We start from the raw sequence: 22,705 nt of genomic DNA, 5'->3' as shown, positions 1-22,705 counted from the left end.
TCCTAGTCATGGAAACTTCACTTCACATTCCTTAAAATTCTTCTTTTTACTTCTCGTGCTTCTCAGTGTAGGTTCTATGTGCCCTTTCTTGTATGTCCCACAGAGTAATCGCAAAATGGAAGGGTGATAATCACACTGAAAAAAAGATGTCACCTTGAATTTCAGGTAGCTGTCTGTGCAGAGCTGTGTGGTTTTTTGTGCGTTTGTGCAGCCTGCGTGGTTCCAGGCTGATGGCCCTCAAATAATCTCCACATCTGTCTCACTCACTTCCGACATAATGGTAATGGCTCTCTAATGGAACGGGGTTTTGATTTATGCCGGAATAAAACTGCTGTGAACAAGCCTAATTCAGACAAGAGGTCTCCAGAAATGTTATAGCATGTTAATTGTCAACAGAGGGACTATCTGTCTAATCTAAACAAATGACAGAGATGCAATAATAATAATGACAATACTAATACTACTACTAATAATAAAACAAATAAACAGCAAACAGTATTGGTAGTGATGATATCAAGATCTTACTGTGCACACTATATTGAATGGTAAAATATATGGGTAAACATCCCATCGCCTTTCTGCTTATGAATGAAATGAATAATAAATTACCCTTGTTCACACTAGCAGTGGGTACACTATGAATTGTGAAACCGGTGTTTGCCACATTGTGGACATGCTGGAAAATACAGTCTTGGTCAGGGCTACGCTCGATCCTTATAAAGCGACCATCAGAACATTCATAATTAAAAGCACAGAAACATACTGGTTTTACCCACTGCTAATCACACTAAATCTTCAGGTAATGCAGAAACACTTTTCAGTTAAAATACTGAGTAGAATGTTAGAGCCACGTGTAATGTGTTAATTACACAAGCATTTTTAGTAGAATGAAAAACATAGTAGCCAGTCTTAATGTATTTCATCTGCCCAGATAAACAAACAAGTGTGACTGAGGCAAACCTTTAAACATTACATTACATTGCTCAGACAAGATTGTAAGCTGGTTCTTCATCTGTCCCTGAATTTGTATCTTTTGGACCAAATGTGTTGTGGCATACAGTGGAATTATTGCTTAACTAACAGGAACTGCTTAATTCAAAAGAAAAGGCATCCTGTTTTATAGTAATCTCATTTAAGGGAATGGTGATCCACAATCCTCAAAATCATCAGTTTTTTTTTTTTACTTTCAGATTTACATTCCATTCAGACATTTTGCAGACACTCACGTCCAATGGGACTTAAAAGTCAAAGACACATATATAGTGCATATAAGAAGGCTTCAGCTTCAATTCTCCTACAGAGTGTCTGAACATGTGTCATTAAGTCACACAGTGATACAATAAATGATACCACATTGAATACAGACTAGTGCTACAATAATCAAAAATATCAACATCTGGTGGTTAAGTTCAACAGCACCTTAAAGTAATATAAAAAAGACAAGATTTAAATGCTATAATAACTACAGGGAGGTAGTGGAGCCAAGATGAAGTCTGAAGACCAAAGTTTTCATTCTGAGGTGGCTGGCAACAGGAAGCACTGCAGGGAGTTAGGCATATTCAATCCTCCACTATCCCACAGCTAACAGCTATTTTACACAGTACAAATTCCACTGGCTACAGACCCGGTGCTCTGGAGGTACTTAGGGGTGCATTGCATGCCCCCCACAGACCTCAGTGAATCCCCAGTTGTCTCCTCATATCCTGATGTCTATATATTTTTTACATGTGAAACTGAATAAACGTGTTATTTTATTTATCTTTTGTGTAAAAGATAATTGTTTAACGTTCGCTTGAAAGTATATAAGTTACACATGGATATTAGAAAATGATTTCACCCTGGCTAAAATGGTTTTGTAGTTGGCAGCGAGGCTAACGTAGACAAAGACGATGATGGCGGCAGAACTAGCATTGAAGCCAGCAGGATGTGCTCTAACTGAACAGCTCTAACACTCAGACCTGCAGCATCATCACCACGAGTCACTCAGCCCAGGCTGACCACGGCACTGACAAGCTAAACAACCCAAGCTCTCAGCCCAGCAGTAGCACCAGCAGTGTACACTCTCATCTAGGTCCTACAGTACCCAATGACCTCCGTGATGATGAGCCTTTGCAAGTGTATCAAGACAAGTTCCCTGGCCACCTGTTCAGTGGTAAGAAACATGCATTCTGCAGTGCTTGGTACACTTCCTTTCAGGCGCACTACGGACTCAGTTGAAGCCATCGGCCAGGGAGGCATCAGACTTTTTCTGTCTTTATTTGAATACACACTGAGAAGAGAGACTGAGCTGGCAAATGCATTTCAAACAATTCCCCAAAATGCCACCTATATATCACATGATATACAAAATGAAATCATTGAACTAGTGACTAAGATCATGAGCACAGACATAGAATAACCAAGCCTAGCTTCAGGTTCACAGCCAGCATGGTTCACAAAATTTTGGGGCTCCTAGATCCTGCAAAGAAGCTGCTTCAGCACCCTAGATGCTTGGTGAGATGAGGCAGCATTTCAGCGAAAGCAACAGTCAACTGGTAGATGCATGGTGTACACTACATCCAGGAAGCCAAAACTTTATGGATATGGAAAAGGTAAAAACATTTCTGGATTTATCAAAGACAGAGTTAAAAATGGACCCTACTGAAATTAATGCAAAGATTCTCCCATCCTCTGGCGGCTATGCCAACAGTGTTGACCGCATTGAAACATGGACGCACATTCACACTCTACTGTAAGGTGTGAAAACTCATTCTTCACATTGACCAATGAATTCAGCCATTACTGAAGGGGCATGTTGCATCTATGAAAAGACCAGCTAATTCAACTGGCATTTGAGAAAGACCTCACATGTAAATTTCATGACGAATGGAAGGAGAAGCTGTTTAGGAGATTCAGTTTAACAATAAGGCAGTTGCAGCTCTACTGAATTGAGGTAAGATAACGTTAAGATGCCTTGATGGTGCTGTTATCTGCACATGTGTATTGAGAGCATTATTGAGCTTATTTCTATTTATATTTATTTGTTAGCATTTGATAAAGCGGTAGGTAAGAAATACTGTATGTCTGCACACATTGTGACATGGTGATGTCTTAGCTGATGGCTATCGTATATCACTTTTGACAAGTGTCCTTAGTTTAGTTTTTTTTTTAAGACATGGCTTTTTGTGCCACCTTGTGAATTGTAATTGCACACCACTGTGTTTTCTCCTGGCGCCTGGCGCAAAGTTCATTGGAAGCTTTGTTGACAACAACATAGCAGTGCTGTACAGGTACTTGACCTGAGTCACGAGGAGATGTTAATTAGCAGCAAGATCAGCATCTCTGGCTGGCATAAACCTAGCTTGCTTATTAGGTAGTAAAGCATGTGTTACTTATTTCTTCTAGAGCATGAACAAGATCATAAAATTACTTGTAACTGATGCCAAATTAAGGTCTTACCAGTTGCTGGCCTTGTACTCCCCACGCAGCATGCTGCAGGACTGAGTTTGGCACCTCCGGGGGATTCAGTTGCCACACCTCACTTCAGATAAGAGACACAAATGAAAAGGTGCTATCAACCGATCTGGAGGGCAAATGACATGTTTATACCAAACACCCCATACAGGCATGGTGACTGTCAGGCTGTAACTGCAGAAAGGTATGTAAATTCATGTGGGGCAGAGGGTATCAATCATTATTAGAAGAAAACTGTCCCTTGAGATATATTGCAATACTATGTTAAGTCTAATATTGAACCCACAAATGTTCTACACATTGAAATATTATTTTGACTATTATCTGCATTTAAATTACCATTCTTTTTGATGTACGCAAATTTTGCATCCTACCTAGTTTGAATGTTATATGTCATATAGGATGCAGTATATGAATGCCGATATACCTGCAAGAGAAGAAAGAAAGCATCATTAATGGCAAAACATACGAAGAGCAAATGGATTCTCGTTGAAAATCAGCAAGTTTAATCACTTCAGCAGACAAAAGGAGAATGTGTTAGGCAACTGCAAGAATGAAGTAGATGCAGCCTGCAGAAAGAAAGAGAGAGAGGGAGGGGGAGTGTGAAAAAGCAATTTACATAGATGACAGATACAGGAAAAAAATGCTTGCATTCTGTCCGTGAAATTAAATCACAGAACCCTTCAGAGCGTACTTGAAAACCTGGGAGCACAACATGAAAAACAAGCTATTCAACTCTTTCTGTCTTCTGTGTATTGAACTCTCATATTAATATAACTGACTAGCTACACTAGAGACAATACACATGAAGTGATAATGTAAGAGACAGACAGGTCTGCTGCTGACTCTTTTCAGCAGTACTTCAGTATTCACATTCATATGCACAAACACATACACACACACACACACACACACACACGCACATGCACACATACGTGGGTGTGGGCATCCATGCGTGTGTGTTTGTGTGCTAAGGGGAGCCGTGTACTTCCATTTCTGGCTCCATTGACATATTCTGTCAGTTTTTGTTTTGGAATTTCATAGTCCATTTGTATCCAGATGGTTCCGGAATCCTCCATTTGAGTTGAAACGCACAGGCGAAGTAACGGTTCAGAATCGGGGATTATTAGCATGCACTAATTGGCTGCAGAACCCTTGTGGTTCTTTTAAAAACCATCCAACCGTTAGATTTAGGCGACCTTAAGTCAATGGTGTTTACCCAAAGATTAATCCCCATTATAGTCTGCTATTATTTATGCCTAAAAAGGAATTTACTGTGGCATCATAGTAACTGTTCCTTATTATTATTCAGGACAGTGCTTTGTATTGCAGCAACAACACACCTGTATGTAATAAATTAAGAAATCTACTGGACTGTTAAGAATGCTATAGATAGGATCATAGGCTTCCATATAGAGACTGAGATTGACATGTATGAGCTGCCAAGATTTAACTGTAATCGCTATAACTCTGACATCTACCAGCTTCCTTGCAACTTGCCATTGGAAGTTTTCCTAGAGGGTATAAGTATAGCCATCTGACTGTTTCTACAGCTGCACATTATTCCACACCAAATGTATATGTATGCCTCTCAAAGACCATTCCATTATGTTAATTACTACTTTGATCCATCCATTAATGAGGTGGATTCTATACTTGGGGTAAATACTATCCTTTGGGTATATATGCTGTATATATTCTATACTTTGAATCACTCTGAGAATTAGGCCATAGCTGAGGCCGATGCAGATGTAATTGTTGACTATTGATTACATGAGAACAAAAGGAAAATTGAACAAAAAACTGTACAAAATAGGCAAGATCAGTTGTTAAAAACAGGACCCAGCCAGTTACTGTGGCTGGGTCCAGTGAAGGCATCTGTAGCCGTCAGACAAGCTCATCAAACAGGAAGTGATGAAATGCTGAAGGAACTCAAGTGACAAAACGAGGGGTGTAAGACCTGACCACTTGACTCATCCCCAATGTTTCTAACCCTCTCTCCAAAGGGGGAGTGGGGGTGGGAGGGTTGTCTGACGTAAATGCGAGCACTAACACTCGGTTTGAGCTTGGCACACATTGATAAAGCACCAACTGCCTGCATGCACTTTTGATGTATTAATATTTACAGAAATTATCCGGTGGAGGAAAGTGAGAGGGATGCCACGATGAGAAATGGATGGGTGGAATTAAAGAGTATTCCTTCAGTTAAAAAGTCCACCATCTGGCACCGTGAATAATGTATAGTGCTAGACAACTTGCACAAAGAAGCAATGGCCATGGATGGTGACGGAGGCAAGACGAGATTGATGAACGAGCTGCTCTCCTTCTAGAAATAACATGACAAATTGACAGACAGGTAGCCTGTCCTTATGTCCAGGGAATGTTCCTATTCTCCTCACGAAGAATTTCTGTGGTATTGATCAATGTAGACTGGCTGGGAAATGTTTGGGTACAGCCCCGGCAAAATACTGAAATAAGGACGTGGTCTCTCACGTTTGAGCCTTGAGAGAAAACTGTCATAAATGTAATGCACAAGATACAACAGGCCAACCAATCAAAGCACAATGTTGCACTGCCACCAGCATACCAAATCAAACCATTCAGCTGCATACTAATTCTGAATAATGAAAACAGGAGCAATTTCTCTTGCTCAGTTATGATTGGCTGGGGCATGTGGGTCAGATTTTGCATATTTGATCACACTCTTCTTTGTGGCCTATTATACAGTCGTAAGATGAATCACTCGCCCTTTCGCTTGTCCTCACTGATTATTAATTTCCCCTTTCATCTAGTGATGAATGCATCCTGTGAAATGTGGCCCTCCCCCTACCTTCCTTTTCAAGCACCTGGTTGGAGGGTCACAGCTTTTTTCCCCACATATAATTAATTGCCAAAATATTTTTTAAGGCAATGTGGTGGGAGTGAACTTTCGTCTAATCAAGCTGACATTGTGCCCCCCTTTTGGTTTGCTGCCATCTAACTGTCATTCTATGTCTCTTTTTTCATCCCCCAAAACATATTTATTGCCCCCCTCCCTTTTCAGACACTGCCAAGTTGAGTCAAGGTGACTTTTATTTAATCATTCTCGCGATTAAGCGCACCCATCTCATTCTGGACATGAATCCACCTGATTCACGGTAGGAGGCCGCCTGGATCAAGGCTGGGAGAATTACAAAGACGTTGATTCATTTTCTTGACATCGTGCGATGCATGACTGGGAATGCGAGCTCTGAGATTAAATGACATGATTAAACACGCACGGTCTTCAAAGATGTTCAAGAGGAGCCTGAGCATCGCCTCTGTTACACAAACGAAGGCCCACATGCTGGCGACGTGTCAAAGCATGCTACGATATGCAAGGGCACCATTCTGACTGGTGATGGGTAATCGGGGCTTCATCAACCCTGAAACCGCTTGACAATCTGTGATTCAGATCCAGTTGTGGGTATGATCCAATGGAGTGCAAGTATTTTTCCTGCAAGTCAGTGAATGGCAGGTGAAAACTCCACCCATTACTGAGTTCATGAAGCCTGTAATCCATATTAGTGCTCTCAGTGGTTCTTCAGATCATCCAGCAGAGGAGACCTCCTTAGAATTATGATGAAGAAATAAGGAAACTTCTGAGGAATTAAAACTGAGGGAATGTTTTTGGCGGGACTTTTCTTTTCCAGTAAACACATGATCAGATAACATAAATGATATGATCTGTAAAATTATTTTTTCATAGGACCTGACAAACTTAACTATAGTTGAGTTGTAATTTTTATTTCAGGACAATTGTGTTTATAAGACAAATTGTTTTTCACACACTTCTTTCTAAACAAAGTGAACAGTGAAACCTCTGGCATAATTTTCCTCAGCCCAATCATGTGAGGTGAATGATAGCACAGCTGATTGAAACATGTTAAATACCAATAATACTAAAGTAAAAGGCATCTGCAAACCTTAAAAAAAACATATATTTATGTATGTAATATTACTCACTTCACACTGATATAAATTTTTGCCTTAAACATTACCATAATACAACAAAATACAGATTCATTACATGCTATGTTACTTCATACACATTTTGTTTTGTTATTGATTATACAACATTTGTTTGCTTGTTGAAGCTTGGAATTACAACAAATAAAACTAATCCATACTTCTCTCAGTAAATCATCCTCCATAATCATGTCGCAATACTTGAGATTTAATAATATCAATACATCACCCAGGAAGTTAACTGTATTAACAATTCTCAGTCTAACAATAATCCCATTAGCAGAAGAATCTTCTGTAGCAAAGCTTAAAGGCTAAAGGATAGTTTTCAAAGAAAAAGCAGTAGATGAGGTGAGTAATGCAATGTTTTCTGTCGGTGGAATCGACAACCGGTTATTGTTCATCTATGCCAGAACATATCCCTTTCCTTAATCCTACAGAGGTTAAAGGTGAATTCTGAAGGGTTAATTAAAGAGACAGCTGAATTATGAATTCCAGGTAATTACCCTTAAGCCCAGAAAATTACTCAAAAAGAACACATAATTAAATAACTGAGTCACACCAACATGCGCTAACTCATACACACACACACCCACACACACACACACAACACATGAATACACTCTCACGTGCACACTTGAAATAATGCAATCATAACATTTCACAAAAATAATACATTAAGTGCACCCTTCAGTTTGAAGCACTGCTGGGCTTGAATGAATTTAAGCCAGCAGTGAGCCCCCTCCCAGGCGGGTGCCATGAACACCGCGATGCATTAGCCTCAGCCACAAAGCTCCAGAAATACGTTTCGTTGTCTCTCAGCTTCCATCAGCATCGATCCACTTGTAAACAAAGAAGCCAAAATCGATAGGGAGTACTCCTAGCTCCAGCCGAGGGTATACTTCAAACTGCTCAGAGGGTATCTGTCATCCAGAAACTGCCCATAAAATGCACCGGGGGGCGGGCCTCTTCAGACAGGGACCCAGGTGTGCAACTCTGCTTCTAAATCACCAGGATACGGGCTCTTTTGGATCCCCGGGGCAGCTGGTGAGAGAGGTTGTGGGGAAAACACTGATGGATTCTGCCTCTGCTCTCCACAGCGTTTCTTGTCCCCCCACTGCCTCATTTTTGGGTCCCATTTCTTTCATTTACCCTCTAATCGCTGCGCCCATCAGGGCCACCTCCGTTGATGCTCCACCGTGCAATACCACATCAGTATTCCATTCACCGCTTGTTTAGTGCCAGCAAGGCGCAGAACCTGTGCCGCCAAAAATGCAAGGAAGAAACCAGATTGGGGATCCTCAGAAAGATAGCTGCTGTAGGATAGTCCTGGGGTTGTTTAGAAGAAAACACAACTTCACGTCTGCATGTATCCTGCATTTCAGAGCACTCGGGCATGGCAAAAAAGAAACCATTCATGTATTTTTAGCTTGTGAAAAAAAACAGTAACAAACTGTGTATATAAATGTCATATAGCCACTCCAAGCCTCTCTGGATCTAGTGACAGAATTGACACATTGGCAATGCTGCACTCAATACCATGCCATATTGTTGAATGAGATGTTTCTACTTCTATATCATCATTTTTGGGGAACTGACATTCAGGGTCACAGGGCATTCCTGCTAGTCAGCACAATTTTTTCACAGTTCTCTAAATTCACAAGCTACCTGCACTGATTCATAATTAAGAAGCTTGTGGTAAACTGCATTGTGGCTTCAATGGAGTATTGAGATTCTGTGCAAATTCAATTGCTTGGGGCTCAGTTTGTGATTTAATGGAAAGACTTCAGATAAACAAAGCCAAAGCAGGTGGATTTGAGCTAATATCTTTAGGAACATTACAAGACATTTGTGGCTAGAAACGGCCCCTGTTAGCATGGAGGCCTCACATCCAAGCTGCAGGGAGATTATGAACATTTATCGTGCTTAATCTCTCCTGAATAAGGGATAACAAGATAAAAGAGTCTAATCCCTGTGCTTTGCTGGGTTCGGGAGTACTTTCTTCTCCATGCAGTCGCTGAGCCTGCCTTGGCTTAAGCATCCCAGCCATGTTTCTCTCAAGATTCAAAGCAAGTCATCTACCGCCGCTGTCTGGAGTCCCTGTTTTGAAATCCACATTGCCCAAGGAACCTGCTCTGCGGCAAGCAGCTCACAGATCTTTTCAGCAACAATTTGACTTTTGAAAAACATGAATCAGTGAGAATCTACATTGTCATGCACAGCAGAGGAGTTTTTAAGCACTCCTGTTTAATTGAACGCAGATGTATGGGAGAAGACGGTTCCTCAGAAACAAACAAGTAATGCAGGCATCTGACTGCACGGTGATGAAGGCCTCCGTTCAATCTAATCACAACGTGTTTCATCCCTAACTTCACACAAGCTGTTCATGCAGGTGTAAGCTTGTTTTTTTTTGTTTCATACACAGCATTGTCGGTTAATGCAAGAGACTTGCCATACCCAGGACGTCTGGTGAAATTTCATTTGAGTTCTTTCCTCAAATGTAGAGAAGCAGCCCAGATTGTGTTCAGACTGAGTAGAGGCCCACTGTCACTATGAAGGACAAAATTCCACAGGAAGATTGTTACTTGCCTCAGACAGGCCATGGGGTTATCATGAAAACCGCTCCACCAATGTATGAGAAATGCCCTTGTATCCCACTGCCAACCATCTACCTAACCACTAAAAGACTTCTTACTCCTTTCGGAAGTATACTATATATGTGTGGTGTTTATTAACATACTGAAATATTTTCCAGGAGTTTCACCTAAGTGCTTCTTTTCTAGGGGTCAGGGAATAATTTCCCCCAGATAATCCCATTCGTTTTGCTCTTTTTTTTTTTAATTTCCTACAGAAAACCTGTGTACAGTCTTGGTTGTAAAATGTGCTATGTTAAATACATTTTGTTGTTGCTGTAACTGTCTCCCTGTGACAGTGATTGACAGCTTGGAAAAAAAGAACTGCAACGGACACACAAAAAAATTAATATTAGCATCAAAAGCATCACCGATTTGAGCCTTCTCAATGCAAATCAGTTAAAATGAACATCCTTGTTCATAAGCCTGATTGTTGATCCTTTTCATGGGAGAGGGCACATTTGCATATTTCATTTTGCATGTACTGCTAAGCTGTTAAAGCTCTTAATTGTGGGACTAACGGCCACACTGCTAAATTAAAGTGTGAGCATTACTTGCCAATGCAGGGAAAATCTTAAGGTTTAGCTGAATTCAAATGTCACTGCTCCATAAAACATGATTTGACAAAAAGAATATTTTTAGGTGTTTATTTCATTGCCTGGTGTGTCTAATTATCATAGAGATTTATTCGCTGGCATTGGCAGAGCTCCTAATTATGGTGAAGTTACTATGTGAGAGAGTGAGGCTGTTGTTCAATCAAAAGTGAGTGTGTGTGTGTATGTGTGTGTGCATGTCTGTTTGTCTGTTTATCTGCTTGAGTCAGTCAGAAAGCATGCATGTGTGTGTGGCAATGCTAATAAGCAGTGTACTGTGACAGCTTGGATCCTTATCTGCATTTGTCCATTTTGGCTGATGGTGGCTGACACCATCACTGACAACTTCCACTGAGATTTTGCCATAACAAATGCAGTGGGGGAGGAGATGCGTAAATCAGCCGAATCACACTGAAACAATTAAAATGGACTAGACAAAGCAGTTCTGAAACAGAAAAAACCTCACGTATCACGTAGTGCCGATGTTTAAACTGTAAAATGGAGTTAACAGAAGCGAGCTCCACTCGTGTCTCAGACAGCCCCTCCTTGCATTGGCAGGTGAGGGAGCAGGTAGAAGACAGTTTGCCCTGCAGAGGTTACATAAAGCTCTACTCTCAAAGCTGAACTCCACATGATATTCCTGTTAATCAGTGCTCCCCCCGGCTTTCTCTTCTGCGCTATAGTTGTGGCAGCGCACTAATAATCATTTCCGCCCCTCCACAGACAGATCAGCAAATTCCATGCAGCCTTTAAATCGTGTAATTAGTTATGGTGCAGGTAAAATCCTGCTATGGTCCCTAGCACGGGAATTAAGACACGCGTCTGGATTTCACAGAGAAGGGATTGTGCGGTGAAAGGATTCTTTACACTGCTGAAAATGCATGTGGATGCATAAATGGGATTCAAACACATAATCTGAATGTGCTTTAACAATATAAATGTTGATGCTGAAATTTAAACAAAAAAAAATTAAACATTTAAAACTTTCACCAAAATTTTCTGCACACATTACATGTGGTTTAACATTCTTTAGCTGCTTTATTTATTTAGCCAAATATAGTGTGTATGCATGTGTGTGTATGGGTGTGTGTGAGGCTTCTATAACGTTTTGTCTTATATTTGTCTAATGTTTTGCCTTGTACTGTAATTGGGCATGCTGTAATGGTGCAAGTAGGTGTGGGTCTAGTGTGATTGGCTGCAAAGTAACCACATCACTGCATTAGCTCACACTGTAGAAGGGTGAAACACAAATCAACAACTAATTACAGGCAAGTAAACAGGGGAGCAAATGCCTGGTCATGTTTTTCGTTCAGTTGGCAGTGAGTGCAGACCAAAGTAACTGCACAGCACAGAGCACAGCAACTGCAATTGGGTACTGTGTACAAAAAACAAAAACATATATTCCTTAAACTTCAGTTAATTCAGTCTTCCGATGTTTTGCAACCTGATCAATTTTCAATGGTCCTGTTTGACCCAGAAAAAACCATGGACATAACAAGGACAGTCATAGATAATAATAATTTGGACATCATAAATGGAGGCTTACCTGTTTAACATCATAGGCAAAAAGAACATATTTCAAGTCTGGAGAGATAGAATACTTCGTGACTTTGTAAGATACCTAAAAAAAGGAAAGAGACAAAATACACTTAACTTAAAGTTCTTGCCAATACAGAACTGTAATTGTTCTGTTCTGAGACAAATTTTGCCACATTGCAATTAATTCATACTCATTGTCACTTGATCTTGTGCCCAATAAATCACGTGTATTATTTTACAATGTCCACACCTCGGGGCTTATTGATAGCTGGTAATTACTCCTGATGTGTAAACCTACACTTTGAGTCTGTAAAAAATGTCTGTGAAGTGATGAGGTGCGCTAACCAAGAGTTAACCTTATGAGAACCACAACATTGGTTGCTTTCTTTTCTTTTGATGCTACATATTTGAAGTATGTGAAGTGTGCAATCCTTTTATCATCCTTCAAACTCACTTTATTTATGGTCACAACCTCCTTACAAAGTGGAGTGCATTCTCTCGTTTCTAAGCAATTTTTGAAGGCAAACCTCATAAGAAGAAGTGATTTGTCATCATGCTCACCTCTAAACAGTCAGAAGCATGAGAATTTGTGTGTCTAGCTGGTATAACATTGGATTGTGTGTGTCTGTGTGTGTTTAGTTTACACCTTGGTTTTTGTACATTTTAGTCCTTGTTTTGACAAGGACTAAAAGGACGTTTCATCCTTATTTGCCAGTTATATCTAGTTATATCTAGTTATCTCACCAGTTTTATGCTATATTGTTTGTAATAAATGATTTGTTTGTATGGCTTTTCTAACCTTTTTGTGGGGGAGGTACTGCTAGCTTTATTAATATATTTTCACTGTATTTGTAATACATCCCTGGGCTGAACAACATATATCTCAATATATTACAATGTATTTCATTTTTGTATGAGGTATTAGAATCTGATGGGTGAGATAAGCTCAAAACAGGCACCCAAAAGAGTGAAAGTGGATTTGCTGACAGCAGCAACTGCATAAGGCGAGAGTTTTTTTATTCAACTTCTACATTCAAATTAGCACAATACTGCCGAGTGCTGGCACTAGGCTCCACACCAGCACTAGGTTCCACACCACACACCAACACTGTTGCTATGACATTGACGGGCAAACAATTTGCATGGCAATAAGTCTGGAACAGAAAACGCCTCACAACACTGTGTGAACATATCTGTCAGCACACAAAGGTGGAACAATTGTAATAATTCAATGGAATCTCTTTTTGCAAATATAGAGACACCTGAAAATCATAGATGCACTGCCAGGGGAGCAGTAACAACATGAAAGCACTATAACTTTGGGGACCCAAGGATTGCATTTGTCACATATCAAAGTCACATAAAAGGGCCAGGACTTTTATTTGTTTGACAACCAACTCTTAAACATCTAGAGAAATAGTTAGAGAAATTCCTTTCAAAATGCTTTTCAAAACTGAAAGATATGCTCCGCGCAATACATTTACACATTACATACAAGGAACATGTAATTCAAAAGACTTACTTTAAATACTAGCTTTTGCAAGAACATACTTGTGTATTTGTTATATATACAAATAGCAATATACACTCAGTGACCAATTCATTAGGTTCACCTGTACACCTGATCATTGATGCAATTATCTAATCAGCCAATCATCTGGCAGCAACTCAATGCATAAAATCACGAAGACATAGTCAAGAGGTTCAGTTGCTGGTCAGACCAAACATCAGAATGGGTAGGAAATCTGATTTAAGTAACTGATTTAAGCAGTCCTGTGGGCGTAAACGCCTGGTTAATGACAGAGGTCAGAGGAGAATGGCCAGACTGGTCCAAGCTGACAGGAAGGAGACAGTAACCCAAATAACCACATGTTACAACAGTGCTATGCAGAAAAGCATTTCTGAACATACAACATGTCGAACATTTCGGTGGATGGGCTACAGCAGCAGAAGACCCCTCCGGGTACCACTCCTGTCAGCTAAGAACAGGAAACTGAGACTACAGTGGGCACAGGCTCACCAAAACTGGATGGTAGACGATTGAAAAACATTGCCTGGTCTGATGAATCTCGATTTCTGCTGCGACATGCAGATGGTAGGGTCAGAATTTGGCATAAACAACATGAATCCACGGATTCATCCTGCCTTGTGTCAACGGTTCAGCCTGGAGGTGGTGGTGTAATGGTGTGGGGAACATTTTCTTGGCACACCTTAATACCAACTGAGCATTGTTTAAATGCCACAGCCTACCTGAGTATTGTTGCTCACCATGTACATCCCTATGACAACGGTCTACCCATTGTCTAATGGCTTCTTCCAGCAGGATAATGTGCCATGCCACAAAGCACACGTCATCTCAAACTGGTTCAAGGAACATGACAGTGTGTGTGTGTCAGGGGTGCATGAACACTGGGATGCAAAGTTGCACAAGGCCAGAGCAGTGGAGTGAAGCATACTCACAAAGGTGGTGTTCATCAGCAAAATGTCCGTTGCATTTGTTGCCACATTTAACTTGATAACATGGCCATCCCGGTTTCTGTACACAACCTCCGACTCTGTAAAATGAAATTTAAAAAAGTTACTTGACAAAGTCTATATATATGCAGTATATATATATATATATATATATATATATATATATATATATATATATATATATTTCACAGACTTCAATAGGTTTTTGCTGTTTTCACTCATGTATATTTTGTTAAATGTAAGTGTTGCATTGTATGTAGTTAAAAAAAATAATGACAAAGGCAGTAGCTGATGAATGTGTACTCATATACAATTTGTTGACAATATTTCAGCGTATTCAGTTACATAACTGAAGAAATGTCACTTTTGTAAGGGACAAATAAGTGGAACAGTCTTACTTGAGTCTTAATTGAATAATGGGACAGTCTTAATTGGTATTATTATGAAAAAAAAACGTGTAATATTACAGATCTGCAGATCTGCTAACAAAGTTAGCAGGTGCACACAGAATAACTGACATCTTCATGTCATTAAAGCAGCCCTTGAATTTCAAATAATGGGGACACTGAGTAAGGGCGGCAAAAACAGCTCCTGTTTTAAAACTTTTTGAGAATAATTAGAGATGATATGAACAAAAAGAGAAAGTGAAACACAAAATGAGATACGACACGCAGTGTTTAATCACTCAAGCAATGACAGCAGGCTGGATTTGACAGGATATTCATGTCTGCAGCGTCTTGTACTCAGACGAACAAGTGTGCCCCTTAGAGATCCATGACAGTAGCCCATTGTTAGCTCTAAACAAAACACACACTATTTCACCCCCCAAAATAAATACATATATGAATAAATCTATATTTATAAATCTATAAATAAATGTAGCTACAAGGCAAAAAGGAAACTCTTTTATACAGGTACAAGAGACAAACATTTCGAAGTGCAGGTGCCTGCATCGATCTATATCATAAATTGGAAAACGTCCTCATTTCACAGCCAATGCATTTTATTCACTACATGAGGAATTCCTAAAATATCTTTGCACAATAATGTTGAAGACCATTAAATAGGGTAAGGTTTGCTGTTCATTTGCTTAAGACTAGTAGAAATAATACCTAAAACACGCCTGAAGTCAACATAACAATGAAACAAGCAAAGCTGTTTAGCATTCTTTTGTGCATGTACACTTATTTCTGCATTGTAAAGGTATGGCATGCCCCATGTCATGTGAGTCAAGACAGAACTATGATAAAAGTACCTTTTTACTAACAAAGCCAGCAGACCATTTTATTTTACAAAGTAAAAAACTTTCTGTGCTCAGGTCTAGTCATTGTACACAATTTCTCTGGGTCCATGGTGCAAGCATTCAACTCATGAAAGATGTATTGAGTCATTGATGAAAGAAATGTTCTACGGACATAACAGTTGTGCACAGCTATGTTGTTCATTTAGTGTCAAATGTCATGTTTTCTGTCAGCCATCTGAATATAATGGCTCTGAAATGTCAACCACCCAGTACTGATTTGTATAAATGTCAGGGCTCCTTACTCTTCACAGCACAAGCACAGAACCCAGTGCCAAGCAACTGCTCTCAGTGTTCCCTAATTTCATCTTAGTACTTTCAGACCTTTTCCCCAAGTCCCCGCAGAGGTCATTTTAAACATAAAACAATGATACTTAAGATGTCAACAACATCAACCCCCATTCTGCCTTAACACTGTTGTTCCTTCAAATGAGAGAAAATCCAACAAATGTATTTTTTCTTTCATGATAGCCCTTAGTGGCAGGACAACAGTCTTATATATCCATTGCAACCAGTTATATCAAATATTGCAGCAAGTATTCCTTGTAGATTTATTTTTTCTTCAGCAGTGACCAAACTCCTGATATTGGATTATTTTCATCTCAGACAGTCATGTGAACAGAACTGAGTGACCTCTATAAGAATATTATCTTCCCCAGCAGCATTGCTCACAGGTTGGAGTCACATGTTGTTGTCCCTGCCTATTCTCTGGCAGCATTTAGAACTACAGAGAAATGATTCACTATGGACAACACAACAGCAATGTTCCAATAGACTGCAGAACCAAGACAATTCAATCCACACTGTGACCTTTCCTTGTACTTGGCAATGCAGAGGGAGAACATGAGGGAGAATCCCGTAGAGGCCTGTGTTGACATTGCTGGAGCAGACAAATTTGTTGCAGAGTAAAGTCATCACATGGAATGAGCTAAATAAGTTTCACTGATAAAATTCTGTACATTCATGTGATGGGAATATTTTGCATGATCAAAGCATGCATAATTAAAATCCACTCTAAATGTTTTGGTCCTTGTAATTAGACTATTTATGCTCAGCGATAACTATATTGTATCCATGCATAATATGTAGATGAAATGAGTCTTGTGGTAAATAAAGTAGATGGCTCTGATTGTAAAATCAATGATGGATTTTAGCCAAAGTTTTCAAGTCTCATGAGACATTATGGTAATGGTCAGTAGATCTTTTTTGCACCCCTAATTTTCAAATGGGCAGTTCTGTATTAGGCTTGTCTCAACAAAGCAAACTCGAACAGTAGGACTGGGAATAGCCAATGTATTCCTCTGATCTGCTCATGTGCCTTCAGTGACTGTCACAATATCTACAGTGAACCACAGTGAAGCAGTTGCCCATTGGGGTAAAGTAAGTGCCACTTTGAGGATAAGCACATCTCAACTGATATCATCTTCGCTGCTCACAGACACCTCACAAAACCAGTTAGCTCCACTGCTATTGGATCTCAGTGACTGCCAGATAACGACATGGCTTGGGTCAAATCCAGGCCATAGGGCTTATTCTGCACTCAGAATGAGTGGCTGAGCCATCTCTTGCACATGTGACCTCCTGCCTGACCACGTGACCTGAGCCATCAGCCAACCTGAGAAATCTTTTGCATGCTATAATATGAGAAGAGAGTGCATTCTCTGGCAAGTGCTCCAACACATCTCTCCTGACCTGCTGAGACCCTTGGCGAGCTTGTGGCCGAGCCTGGTGTCACAGCCTAAACTTCACTATTGCTGCTGGTTGAGAGAGACATCAATATCAGATCTTTTGGTTTCTATCAACACTCAGTATAAGGCCCCAACAAAATAAAAAAAAAGAAATTATAAAAAGCAAATGAACTCAGAGCTTGGATGCAAAAACACTGTGCCCTGCCAGAGATAGTGTGGACCCTCTGCACAATTTGACATTGAGAATTTGATTTAAAATGGTTAGAGATGCAAGCATTTTCCACAGTGCTTTCCCCTTTCATAATCGGTCAACAAGGCGTTCTTCCAGTCGCTTCTCTTGGGGGCATTGGAGCATTTAACACTCCAGGTGAACTCTGCTGTGAGGCTCCTAACCAGCACCAGACGAGACAGCAAAATAGAGTAGGTCAGAGTCAGAGTCAAAGGCCTTGGGAGGATTCTCCTACCTCCGAGACGGCATAGATCACAAACCACCCTTATTTCGCCTGGGGGGCACAGAGAGGTCTGCTTTGGGAAAAACAAACTCAGCCAGCCTAGGACTGCTTTTGCCTCAGTTTTCTGAAGTGGTATGCCAATGTGACGTTTAGAAAACAAAGTCCGACAGTACGGGAGAAAAAACACCAATGAGAAAAAAAACTTAAAGTAACCAAAGAAACATGACCTTATCTCAGGTTTTGAAAAATTCTAAACCATACAGCGCAATACTTTCCAAATGAACACTGGGCCCGGGGAGTAAGTTATAAAGAAACAATGGATTGAAATGTTATGGACAGGTCCCACAAACTGAGATCATCCATCATTGTCGGAGGCCAAGAGTTTTTTGACCAGGGAGACCAAATCATACATTCGGGGAGCTCAGCGAGCAAAAATCATTAACCCCTGTCTCCGTGAGGCACATTTTGTTGTCAACGGTTTTCTTTTTCCCGCCTAGTGGAGTCCTGTCATCTCTTCGTAGCCCGATGCCATTTGATTGATGGCTAGGCCATGGTTTTAATTACATCCAGCCCTGGGCATTTGTGCCTGTTATTACCAGGCACCCTGCTACAGTTCTGGTATTGACATTGATGTTCTAATTGAATACAGCTTAACAGATCTGAGGCACTGAGACTCTGATCTCAGAGCAGTGCCTCTGAGCAGCTGGTGTTTTGCAGAATCACACCAAGTGACTAAATTCAAGTTTCCAGGGAATCTCTTGAAGGGCTTAATAGAGTCTAAGTCATCTAGCTTTTTTGTTTGTCTGTAGTATGTGGACCATTAATGTTAATGGTCAATGAGTGGAAGTACATTGGGCTTCTTTGATTTTATAATCAAGGCTTACTATCTGCTGATGATTTCAGACTCCTTGTGGAGACATGGGTCAGATACTGGACAGTCTAATTGGGAGCCACCCTTATGTTTCATGGCAGCAATTAGGTTTCATGTCTTTGGTTCTGACCAGCAATTACTGAAAAAGCAGATGGTCTCCAGCTCCGTTTTTCATCTTGCAGTCATGCTCCTGCTGATATTTTTCATGGAAAGATAGGTAATTTGCCATTTTTTGTGATTCAAGAACATCTTGCATCAGTAGTTTAGAGACATAATGATATATGGGGGATTGTATTATATCATGTATTATATTGTATGATTCCAGACAAAGATCAATTGGATGAAAAAGGCAAATTGATCCAGATCAAAGGAAACCCTTTCAGAAAATTATCCCAATACTAGTATTTACCTGTCAATGTTTTTTCCTATTAAATAGACAATGTTGTAGTTATTGTTATTTAATTGTGGTTATGCTATTGTAATTACTTCAAAACATAGGGAAACCTATGTGCAACTGCCATGTATTTACAGTACATGTTAATTGCTAAGCAACTAATGTAAAACAGAAATTGGTGGTTTGCATAAAATACATTAAAACAAAATAGGTTATCTGAATAATCCCTAACATGACTGCAACCTAAAATCTCAATCCCTAAATCCCAAACATCAACATAGGGGCTGATTTACAATCCTTATAGTCTGTGCGACTGTAACTGTTGCGTACCTCATGGATTTTGTAATAATGCAAAGGGCTACGCAGTAAACCACAAGGTTGCTGCCTTCAATGATTGGTTAATAATAAGCATTGTAATCCATGGAACCAAACTGACCAATAGAAAAAATAGGTCAGACCTAACTGTTTTGGCTGTTGGTGCCTACAGCTGTGTACTACCCTGTGAAAACGCAATAAGCATGAAGGCTCTTCAGATGGCATAGGGTACTGCTGTGGTCACATAGGCATTCATGTTTGCATGCAAATCTTAAATCAGCCTTAAGACAACACCATGTCATAACTAAAAGTGATCTTACACAGCTTGTCCATATAAGCGCAGTGATTTTAAATTAAATTTTTCACAGAATTCTTTTATGATTGCTCAAAGAGAAAGAAAAGTGAAAAATATGACATCTTGCAAGAAGGGTAATAAGTACACACACACATACACACACAAAGCATGCTTTTATGAAGTTCTTATCTGACCTCAGTAAAACACCAAACAATACCCCTTCCCCCTGACTGTACACCTAATCACAACTCTAACCCTTTAGAATTAAGTCATGCAACAATATGTGGGTACCTAGCAATTACGCAGCAAGTACCTTTGCAGTGTGTAATTAAAGAGTGCTTATTGTCGGCGTAATGTAATGTTTGACCTTTTTTTCTGGGAGGCAGAGCTATTAAGACTTTCCTAATGAATATGCGAGGGAGTAAATAATTATTGCTATAATGAGGGAAAAAAGTACTGCGAGTTTTGAAACAGGCTGAAATGGAGTTGATTATGAACTCACTTGTAATGGGGCACATCATAATTTTTCCCTTCACAGGTAGTTCTATATATGAGCAGTGAGCGGAATGAGATGAACCAGTGTAGATCCAGCGCATGAAATACCAAATGTTAGCTTCCTAACACGAAAAACGCCTTTTGTTTTTATATTATTTTACATGTTACAGCATGCATTTTTTATGATCATATTATTTATTTATGCACCGAGAGGAATTCACACAATCTATGCTTTGTAATTTCCAGGGCAGCACAAATGTAGAAAGTAGACCCTCTAGGCACACCTCAAGTACATCTATGGGACAGGAGACTATGGGCTGGGGGGTCAGAGAGGCTACGCTGTCTTGGGGCTCACAATTAAGATCTAAGACACAAAGGGTGCCACCCTGACTGAGCAGCTCACACTGGCCAACAGACGCCAGCCAGATGGAGGGACGTTGGGGTGATAGGTTTGGACAGGAGTCCATCGGCTCAGAGAGGAGATGAAATCGAGCCCTAGCCCAGGCAAATGTCTCATCTGTCTCATCAATAAAGCTTGTTTACTCCACCTCACTGCATCAGTGAGCGTCAGTGACACTAAGTACACACAGACAAACACCCCTCTGCCACTCTACCAACGCAGTCGTAATGAATGAGGATGGGCATGAGAGACACGGCAACACTAGTGCGAGAATGGAAGAGGTGTCTCCCTGACATTGCTTTGGATATTACAGCCCTATGTCAACATGAAATTCATGCACGTGATACTGTGTGTGCTTCAGTTTGTAATATATTCTTAATGTGCACAAAATTACATATAAAATGTACAGCATGAATGCAGAAATGATTTTACTCTGTAACGTCTTCTTTTTTCAAAATAAAAAATATATTCCTTGGTAGATATCCTTCCTTTATAAAGGCTTTTGGCTAATTTTGTGAGACCCAATGTGGTCCTTTGAATCACCAACCATCTCTTTCTTCATGAAGTACAATATTCAGTCTTACCCTTTGGTTCCTGTCCTTCAACATTTATTGTGTTTGTGTACAATTGCGTAATTGTGCACAACTTTAAATGAATGTTAGGAATTATTGGTGTTAAACAGTCAGATTGAATAAAGGCCTTGTGTCTGTTTCACATGGATGAGACACTAGGGTGGTGAGGTACACATCAACAACCATATAGTGTCAGTGTTTCTTCTTTCACAATACCCACAAAATAGCACAATCAGCTTTCCAATTATGCTGTGAAAGACCTGTAGGTATTTTTGACTTGAATGTGACTGGCTGTCTGTTTTCCCATCGGCACCCTGGGGAAGGTGTCACATGGTCTAATGACAATTCTTCAACTTAGGGCCCAGCAGAGGCAGAAGCACCAAATCAACCAGCCACACTGGAAGTCATCTTTTCTGGTATTGAGCTGCTCCTTTTTTGCTAGATCCCAGCAGGTGAGGTAAGCATCACCCAGGCTGGCTTCCCGTGAGTTCACATTACCCAAGATTAACCCAGATCTTCTTCCAGGCTAAAGAGGGAATTGGGTGGGGGGTGGGCATGGGGAATCTGAGGAATAGCTGATGGATTGGTGGAGCATTTCTTATTTAGTTAGAGGTTGCACTTTCTGGTTATTAGTGATTCACTAAATGGAAACCCACTCAAGGACTGTGATATAACAGGTTGGACAATACCTGGCATTTGATAATCAAATCAGAAAAAAAAACTGATTGGATGCATGGCCCAGCACAGTTCATACAACTAGTTTAACGTTAAATTGCAATAAATACACAATAGCCTACCATCCTAATTAAGAAATTCAACAAGAACAAAATGGCCAATCAGTCGTCTTGAATTAACTGTTTATAGAAAAAAAGCTGATTAGATTCCTTTGTCTTTTGAGGGTACTATAGCATAAGTAGGCTCCATTTGCATTGAACAGCTGCAAAAGTTTGAAGTTCTGAATTCTTAAAAACCATTTTTGCTGTGATGCACCTGTTGCTTTCCTCTTGCTTATGTGTCTCTGCTCTGTAAGTGTGTGTGCATGGGTGTTTGGTGAGGTGAAGCAACTGAGCACATTCTTTACTGAATAAACATCCAACAGAGATTCAAATAGAGTCTGTCCTTGCAAAATTATGAAAAAGAGGTATGTATAGGAATTAAAAAATAACATATCATCTTAATCGCCCATAGGAGAGTGACATGTTTACCATATTGTTTAATTTAATTTTTTTTCTTTCTTGTTTTTTTA

General features: G+C 40.0%; 1 protein-coding gene across 2 annotated transcripts in view; it reads right to left on the bottom strand.

Annotated features, from left to right (window-relative positions):
• Nucleotides 1-22,705, bottom strand: part of LOC118786308 (inactive dipeptidyl peptidase 10-like) — a 117,698-nt gene that overhangs the window by 27,307 nt on the left and 67,686 nt on the right. For both annotated transcript variants that reach the window (XM_036541442.1, XM_036541443.1), the window contains 4 exons: nt 14,663-14,757; nt 12,210-12,284; nt 3,828-3,880; nt 3,439-3,520 (listed from right to left, as the gene is read on the bottom strand). In XM_036541442.1, the coding sequence (XP_036397335.1) occupies nt 3,439-3,520; nt 3,828-3,880; nt 12,210-12,284; nt 14,663-14,757 (305 nt within the window). The remainder of the gene's footprint in view (nt 1-3,438; nt 3,521-3,827; nt 3,881-12,209; nt 12,285-14,662; nt 14,758-22,705) is intronic.

This window comes from Megalops cyprinoides, chromosome 11 (assembly GCF_013368585.1).
Source record: "Megalops cyprinoides isolate fMegCyp1 chromosome 11, fMegCyp1.pri, whole genome shotgun sequence".
Classification (NCBI taxonomy): domain Eukaryota; kingdom Metazoa; phylum Chordata; class Actinopteri; order Elopiformes; family Megalopidae; genus Megalops; species Megalops cyprinoides.
This window is presented reverse-complemented; position numbering and strand designations above follow the sequence as displayed.